Source organism: Zea mays, chromosome 8, assembly GCF_902167145.1.
Source record: "Zea mays cultivar B73 chromosome 8, Zm-B73-REFERENCE-NAM-5.0, whole genome shotgun sequence".
In the NCBI taxonomy this organism is placed as follows: Eukaryota; Viridiplantae; Streptophyta; class Magnoliopsida; order Poales; family Poaceae; genus Zea; species Zea mays.
In genome coordinates, this window is record NC_050103.1 from 111,088,180 (window position 1) to 111,097,856 (window position 9,677).

At 42.9% G+C, this 9,677-nt stretch overlaps 1 protein-coding gene across 1 annotated transcript; it reads left to right on the forward strand.

Annotated features, from left to right (window-relative positions):
* Window positions 1–8,262: 8,262 nt before the first annotated feature.
* On the forward strand, window positions 8,263–9,291 carry LOC103637179 (two-component response regulator ORR6-like). The gene is made up of 2 exons (XM_008659429.2): window positions 8,263–8,568; window positions 9,286–9,291. The coding sequence occupies exons 1-2, from the start codon at window positions 8,263–8,265 to the stop codon at window positions 9,289–9,291; spliced, it is 312 nt and encodes a 103-aa protein (XP_008657651.2).
* The last annotated feature ends 386 nt before the right edge of the window (window positions 9,292–9,677 follow it).

Consider the following 9,677-nt stretch of genomic DNA (forward strand, 5'->3'; position numbering starts at 1 on the left):
GCAGGTTCCTAAATTTACGAACTCCCTACAAAACCCAATTTCATCCCTACATTTATCAACATCGTTAGGACTCTCTAAATCAACGTTGGTGCTAAGTCCATCATGAACAGCATACACCAGCCACTGTTTTGCACCGTCACACCACTCTATTGACCACAAATCCATCTCCAAAGCCTAGACATCTTGATGTCATCACCGTCAGACAACCTCTTGTGCCAAGACACCGTCATAGCACCTCTTGTGCGACCTTCACGTCGTCGTCGCGACCGTCTGGTCTTGCATCGATAACTCTAACCTCCTAAGACATCAAGGAATGTTGTTGATACTGATTTCAATCACCAGTTCAATTAAAAATTGAAAGTAGACCCACTCTTTTTTATGGAGAACTTCAAAAATTAGCAACCAATAAATAGAGAAATGTTGGAGTACAAACATTTTTTACTCCTTAAAGTGTTTTAGCAACTTCCTAAATCTATAATTTAGGGTGTTAAATTTACGTAACTATTGGATATGCTCTCATAATGAATAAAACATGCCCTTAGGCATACTTCCTTGCTAGGGATGAAAACGGTCGGAAACAATATTTATTCAGTTATTAGTTTTTTGGTCGTTTTTCTTTGATTGCGAATAAATAGTATATAGAATCTAATATACAAATTTATATTCTTGTTCGTAACATTGAGCTTGTAAAGATTCATAAAAGGTAAATCACAAATCCGTCCTATATTTTCTCAAATGATAGATATAAAATTCGGTACAGATTTGGAAACAAATTCGATAATGCATAAAACAATTTTTGCAATATTTTATTCTTATTTATAATTATGTGCTGGATAACATAAGAAAATATCAACATCAAATTTTATACATATCTATTTTATAATATTAAATTTGTTCTAATAGTTTGGATTATTACCACTTTCATCCATATTCCTTGCCATAGAACCCATGCGACATCCCTTACCCTGCACCACATATTGGCCATGTGATCACCTATTTGGAGGCGGGTGCATCGCTCTCACCCTTGCACTTCACTAGTTGGCTTGATTGCAACAATTTTACCCCCATATTTTTTAGAAGTATGAGGGGACAATCAACCCCACTGAGTTCATCCAAATCTATGCCATTGCCATCCTCTTCACCGGGGACGATGAAGTGGTGATGGTAATATACTTTAATGTGGCTTTGATTGGCTCATCCTGGTCATGGCTTATGAATCTACATGAGTCCTCTATCTGGTCCTGGGAAGAGCTCTAACAGCCATTTGTGTCCAATTTGGAGGGCACATACCCCTAGCTTGGCACAACGTCCACCCTCTATGTCGTTTAACAGCAACCCAGTGAATTCGTGTGCACTTTTGCTTGGTGGAGAAAACCATTCCTCGTGGATTAGTAGCCCTCGTCGTTGTCGCTTTTTGTCATGGTGTCCACAACGAGAATATGGTTAAGAAGGTGGCCACCCACAACACTCACGACATCGAAGAGCTACTATCTCTAGCAGACAAAAATTTGTGTGTGCTACTAATGATGGAGCTTGGCACACTCCATATGGGACAGAATCAGGGTTGCTGGGCCCTCAGACATCCCAACCAAGCCCTAAGTGAAGAAAAAGAAGTGCAAGATTTTTGGGGGAAATTTGTGCTTCCAAAAAGAATGGCATCAAACCCATATGGGGAGAAGAGCAGCCCCATGCAACACCTAAGGGCACTAGGAAGTAGCACCCCATTCATAGGTTCACCACCCATGACCCGACTAAATGCAGGTAGGGGTGGTAATGGCTCTAAATTTTACACTACAAAATTTAATGATCATGTTGGATTGGGATCGAGCTCTATTTCTATTTATCTTTGAACTAAAATTATTTAGAGGCTCAAATAAATTGTGAAAAAACATTTGGATCGTGATCTATTGTTACCCCTAAGTGCAGGGCAGTCAAGGATTTGGCTCGCTGCTTATAGCGCCCTGATCAAAAGCACTTTGATTAAGGGCGCTAAAGCAGTCGCGTCCAGAACGCAGCGACAAAATGGATGCTCTAGGCTCTAGAAGACAAATAAAGCTTGCAATCCCAAGCACACTTGGACACTGTTTCTGAAAGAAGAAGATGATGACCTAGAATTCAAGGACCTAGAGCGAATGATGGTCATTATTTATAGGGCCACTAAGAAGTTCCCTTTTTGGCGAGCCCTGAAGCTCCTAAACTAGGAAGTGCATGCAACGATTGCATGGCATCACTCTATTGGGTCCCTCAAATGGTTTGGCACCCTAATCTTCTTTGATTTCTTCGACTATGTTGGTACTACAGCAGGCGCAAGATCCTCCATCTAATGGTCTCCTCCACCATCAAAAAACGTGAATCCTAGGCATGCCCTAGTTGATGGTGGGGTTAGCGTCAATATCTTGTTGATGTATGTCATCAATGAGATGCAAATCCTTAACGCGGAGCTCACTGACACACATTCATTTGTTGGAATCTCCTCAGGGTTGATCCTCCTGATTGGATCCATCAAGCTATTGGTCAACTTGAGCACTTGTGTGAACTTCCAATAGAATATGTGGAGTTCACAATTGATAAGCTCTATCGGCCCAGACAATTCCATCCTCGAGCACTCCATGCTCTATAGGTTCATGTCAGCCGCCCATTATGGGTCCCTGGTCTTCCAGGTACTAGGGCCCAATGGCATTATCACCATCTCCTCCAATCATTTGGAGGCATTAGTGGTAAAAGAGAACATGCGTGTCATCATATAATAGTATGGCTCTATGATAAAGTCCCTCTTAGGGCTTGTTCATTTCTTGAGGGGGTTTCAATCCCTAGTAAGTCAAAATCTCTCTCAATCTGTATCAATCCCCTCCAATCCATATGGATTGAAAATAACCGAACAAGCCCTTAGGGGACTCCTACACTGGGCCCTCGAAGTTGTAACTACAACGCTTACAACGACCACCAAGGGCTCTATCACAAAAGTTGTCGTGATATTAATGTGTGGGGAAAGTGGTGTATTCAAAACCTCGCTCTACTGAAGAACCCACATATGTTGGGACGGATTAAGTTTTTGGTCAGTGATCAAGTCATTGCACGTTGAGCTGGTCTACACGGCGGTAGTCTACGATTTCCATGAAGTCTTTGGCGGCAACCCCGAGGCGGCCGAGCGGCGGCCCATGAGGCGCAATCGTCTCCGGCGGTGGTTGCCATGCTAGGCACGGGTGGCTTTGGTAGCGACGGTGGTCGAGCGAGGCGCGGGCTGCGAGGGTCGGTGTTCTACACGATGGTTCGTGCGTTCTTCGGTGACCAACTCCTCCAATCCAGTGGCCTCGGCAGTGTCCTCCAGCGACGACCTCCTCCTATCCTTTGTTTATGCATACGGTTGTTGGTTGAGCATATACTAGGTTTTTCCAATAATTATGATGTACGATATATGCATTTATGCAACTTTCTATAACGATTATGCTTTGCGCGATATAAGCCATCCAATATTAGCGTGTATGTTGTGGGAACAAAAAAACTCCATTCAAAATTTGTGCACATGCAATGGAAATTCCCAAGCCCTGCCATAATTTTTGGATCTGCATAAAAATAAGAACTGCATGCATGTGCCTAGTGTTGCCATATTTTTTAGATCTGCCATAAAAATAGGACGACATGCATATGTCTGGTGGGTTATGCGCTTGAATACATGTTCCTGATAGAGTGACAACATACAATCCCGTACATATTTTATGTCACTTTGTATACAAATCTACCCTCAAAACTGAAGATTTTGACGCTTGAACATGGAGATGCGTCCACCAGTGAACCACATGGCAGATTTTTACGCAGTATACCGTATTGCATAAGTACCTACACCGTGTTGCATAATTAATATCAGTATATATCATAAACTGGTTCTAATGAGCCTAACTGCATGCCTGTTGAGTGATCATATAGAGGAAATAATGCATTTAAATAAGGTATTTTTGTCTCCAGGCATGCCAATCCATTTTCTTTCCTCGCACAATCCTGCTATACTAAATTTGTGCGCATGCATTAGGAAACATATTTTTACGCAGTGTATCGAATTGCATAAATATTTATACCGTGTAGCATAATTAGTATTAGTATATATCATAAAATGGTTCTAACAAACCTAGCCGCATAGCTGTTGGAGCGATCCTATATTTATGGAGTCATCTAATTATTGTGCACATGCAATGGAAACGAAAATGACATCCAAAATTTGTGCACATTCAATGGAAACTCCAATGATCTGCCATAATGCGCCTGCATGTGAGGACGTGGCCCACTGACTTGGTGGAGTTTTTATGCTATTTCTATGAACTATTTACGCTATTTGCACAAAAAACAGAACTGCAATTTATGGTGCGCCTTCCACACGGGGGTTAGGTGTTAGACCGGGGGTATGATTGAACTGCGTGGGGGGGGGGGGTTTGACCTGGTACATTGCAGGGGGACGCGCCCAATCGCATGCGCCTAGGTGTTAGATGTGATACTGGGAGCGACTGAGGCTTCCTAACGCGGATAGGGCTATGATCCGTATGATTGCTTATGCATTTATGACGTAATAACCCAATTATACAATTTGCATAGACCATGCAACGAATCTGGTGGGCATATCCCCCATGATTGCGTCGGCGTTTATACCGGGATAAATAGAGAGCATAATGTGCATAACCCATGCAAAAGGAATCTGGATGAAGCGCAAATCACGTGGAGCGACTTTAAAGTTTGTTCAGTGTTTACGACTGCATACGCACATGAAGAATAAGAGCATAAACCATGCAGTATTACGACGTCAGAACATTTATGCTATTGTAAATATGTGAATGGGGCCCGAAAATTATGGCGTGAAAATCGCGCACGTTCGATCATGCGCGGGTTCTGGCTCGGTCAGATTTCAGTGAAATCGTAAACTAAAACAGCGTAAATGGGTACAAATTTTAGAGTAAATCGTCGATCTATTTCGTAACGACGAATGAGGCTCAAATTACGGCGCAAAAATTGCGTGCTCCGATCGTGCTCGGGTTCTGGCTCGGGTGGATTTAAGCATAAAACGTGAACCGAAATAGCGTAAATGAATACAAAATTCACGTAAATTATGGATCTGTTTTGTAACGGTGAATGTGGCACTTGCTTTTTAGTGGAAGCATAAAACACAACTAGAAGTGTCGTAAAATTTTGTTTGAAAATGTATAAATCACGATGGTCATAGAAGACATTTGTTTTTGTGCATAGTATGCCAAAATATAAAGTACATCATACACAACCACATCAAATTCTGGATATTGATTAATCCTTCTAGTTGAGAAACGTTTAGGAGTTCCTGAAGAGCTAAGCTAAACATATTGACTCCATTCTAGTTAAAACTTCAAGCTCCTCACCAACAACCTGTCACAAGGAAAACACATATACAAGAAAAACACATAATTGAATTTTTTATGAATTATTCCTTCGGAGAATGAAATTTTAGCCTTTTTAAATACACAAACAATAAATGAAAGCTCAATATTGGTGGCACTTATTGAATCCCATGAAGCTTTTGGTTTGCAAATGCAACACAATCTGTATTCAAAGTAAAATTAATTATTATTACAAAATTCAATTATTCAGAGAAATAAACTCTTAGTAATCATTACATTTGTATGCTCCACCAGGGTTTGATTAACAAAACACTGCTTAACCAATTGGTTACCGCTGATAGCTTTGAAGCATTAATTGGATAAAAAACCGATAATGTTATTCTTTACCGGTGCCTCAATTTCCATGCATGAGTTTAAGTTTATAATTCTACCAGGTTCAAGGTTTTGAACCAAAACCAATACATCTAAATGTCAAGACAGAAAAGAGGCGCATTTTTATACGATAGTACAAGAGGCAGTTTGAGACAATATGACAAAATAAGCATAAACTTGTGTACAACAAAGCATAAAAGTCTGTTGACGTCATATTGAATGGATGAGATGGTGCGTCTGAAACATCTTGTGGGCTGGTCAGGTGAGGGTCAGGGCTTTCCCTAGTTTTCTTTATAGTTTGTTACTAGAATTGCTATAGTCTGTTTGCTTTATACTTGATACATTTTCTTTTACACGCATTGATGCTGAAAGGAGAACACTTACATCAGAATCGACCCTATCAAACTTCATAGTTCTTGCCACAATCTCTCTCCAATAGAAATGAGATTCCTCCCATAAAAATAAAACAATGTATCGATGACACCTCAAACAACACAAACCAACTAACACTGACGATATAAATAAAACAATGTAATAGAGCAGCGAACCTATAGAATCCCCAGATCTACATAGAGACCCACTAAAAAAGTGGGATCAAAACAACATTGAATGCGATGATTAACCAAATCGAGCAAGTTGGCTTATAGATCCATGGTACACCTTCATCTTCCGAACGTCCTCAAAAACACGACTAACATGTTTCCAAGTATAGTATACTGTCACAGGAAGCTTCGGGTTTAAGACGAAGGCGTGCATGGTGTGAAAAGCGTAATCTGGAAGAAGGTTAGACCAACTCCGAAGCTGTGGCTCGAGAAGCTTCGGCTCAGGATGAAACCGACTTAAAAGGAAAAGACTGCCCAGTCCTCGACAGATTACCTTTTGACTAGTAAATGTCAGGGACACGAATGTAATTTTACCCAGGCTGCGTCCTGTGCCTATAAATAGATAAACAGTAACACCGTACTGTTCACGCTGACTGGTAATCATTCACGCGTCACTCTTGGATTTTCACCTTCTGCCAAACCGAAGGTACTAATGTAATTTAATACTATTGATGTTTATTCTTGATTATATAATGATGATATGAACAATTTGATGATTCAAAATGATTATTCATGCTTATTCTGTGTTTCAATGTCTCTGTTTATATCTTGGCATATCGAAATGATGAAGGTACGTCCTTCATAACCTTCGTCTGAAGTTCATTATATCCTAAAGGAAATAATGTTAAATAGGACGAAGGTCTTTTGACTCTTTTCCATTAACATTCGTGTTGCCTTGTTCTTAATTCGAAGCTTTTGAGAACAAGATACCAACAACACCCAAGGCAAACCCGTGTAAACCACCAAATCTACTCATGGCATAGAATAAACTCAACAGACCGAGAACAATACCATGTAATCTGTGGTGATAGAGGGGTCATTGACGGCGACGAGGTTGGCATCCTAGCTCTGTGGTGCAACATTATTGGGCAGGAGCTTGCTGATCCTACCGAATCCAAGCAGACGCAGACGTGGGCGAGCAGGAGGAAAGAACTGTCGCCGCCACAGCTCATTGGCTGGCCTGGTGCGGACACAGCGCACGGGCTCGTTGGTTCGTTGAGGCTGTTGGCTGCCTCGGGAGGTGGCGTCGGGTCATGGGAGATGGAACCACCTATCTGGCTATCCCTCCCCCTGAATAGATGATGGCGGCTGGCGATCTAGGGATGATGGTGATCCGGGGATGATGGCGGCGGGTTTGGATTGGGCGAGGGGATGATGGCGGCTGGTGATCCGGGAGGGGAGGGGAAGGGATGACTCATGATTAGATTAGGGTTGCAATCAGTTGTGGGTGCGAGGGATGATTGGAGGGCGTATGGTGATTAGGTCATGGTGGACCAAGTGAGCGTGGGATAGGTCAGCCACGTCACAATTTGTAGTTCTTTTTTGCGTAAAACATATTACTATTCTAGTGATACGTCTGGTGGGTGGTCGGGGCTCTATCTTGTTAGAGAAAGCCCTGACCCTCACCCGACCAGCTCACAAGATGTTTCAGATGCACTGTCTGATCCATTCAATATGACGTCAATAGACTTTTATGCTTTGTTGTACACAAGTTTACGCTTATTTTGTCATACTGTCTGAAATCGCCTCCTGTACTATCATATAAAACTGACCGCGACGACTGCTTTGCACGAGAGGACTAGGGTTTCAGCAGCGGCGGTTGCACGAGACATGAGCGAGTGCGGGGAAGCGGGCACGACGGCGGCATACGGGCGTGCTGTGAATCTCTGACCACTGGCTTGGTCGCGGACGCCTCCCCGCGAGGACGCGGGCATGGCGGTATGGGACCTTCCCACCGGCCATCTCCTTAGGCTTCATCTCCACCGCCGCCGCTACCACTACCGAGCCCCATTCCCCAATCCGAAGCACCTCAAACCACCGCTCTGCCTAGATCCAGATCCAGATCCACCGTCTCTGCGATGGCCGTCGCCGCCGCTGCTCCAGCGTCTGTGGCGCCGTTCCCTGCGCCCAAGGCCAGCGACAACAGGAAGGCGATGGTGCCCGTGGACGCGTCGGAGCTGGAGAAGCACGTGCTGGCGGTGGACGACAGCTCCGTGGACCGCGCCGTGATCGCCAGGATCCTACGCGGCTCCAGGTACAGGGTGACCGTCGTGGAGTCAGCGAAGTGCGCGCTGGAGCTGCTCGCGCTGGACCTGCTCCCCGACGTCAGCATGATCATCACCAACTACTGGATGCCCGGGATGACCGGGTACAAGCTGCTCAAGTGCGTCAAGGAGTCAGCGGCGCTCAGGGGCATCCTCGTCGTCATCATGTCGGCGGCGATCAGGGGCATCCCCATTGTGATTTATACATTTTCAAACAAAATTTTACGATACCTCTTATTGCATTTTACACTTTCACGAAAAAGCAAGTGCCACATTCATCGTTACAAAACAGATCGTTGATTTACGCTAAAATTCGTATTCATTTACGCTGTTTTTGGATCACGTTTTATGCTTAAATCCACCTGAGCTAGAACAAGAACACGATCGGAGCGCGCGATTTTCACGCCGTAATTTAGGCCCCATTCGTCGTTACGAAATAGATTGATGATGTACGCCAAAATTTGTACCCATTTACGCTATTTTGGTTCACGTTTTATGCTGAAATCTGACCGAGCCAGAATTCGTGCACGATTGAACGTGCGCAATTTTCACGTCATAATTTTTGGGCCCCATTCGCTGTTACGAAACAGGTCTATAACTTACGTAAATTTCGTATTCATTTACGCTATTTCGGTTCACGTTTTATGATTAAATCCACCCAAGCCAGGACTCTAGCACGATCGGAGCGCGTGTTTTTCGCGCCGTAATTTGGGCCTCATTCGTCGTTTTGAAACCGATCGAGGATTTACGCGGTAACAGTCCCACATCTATCGTGAATTTACAACACTACTTTCCTAATCTCAAACCAACCCAGATCTACGCACACACTGATCACGTATATACAATAGCATAAATGGTCTGACGTCGCGATATTGCATGGTTTATGTTGTTACGTTTCATGTTCTTATGCAGTCGTAAACACTGAACAAACTTGTAAAGTCATCCCACGTGATTTGCGCGTCAGCAGATTTTTTGCATGGTTTATGCACATTATTCAATTTATTTATCCTGGTATAAATGCTGACGCATGCATAGGTGAACTGCCTTACCAGATTCGTTGCATGGTATATGTAAATTCTATAATTCGGTTATACCAGCATAAACGCTGACACAATCACGCAGGTGGTGGTCTATCCGCGTCCTGGTTGGGGCTTTCCCTACTAATTGCCTCGATCATATATATATATATATATATATATATATATATATATATATATATATATATATATATATATATATATATATATATATATATATATATATATATATATAATAGGTGAATGCCCGTGCGTTGCAACGGTAAC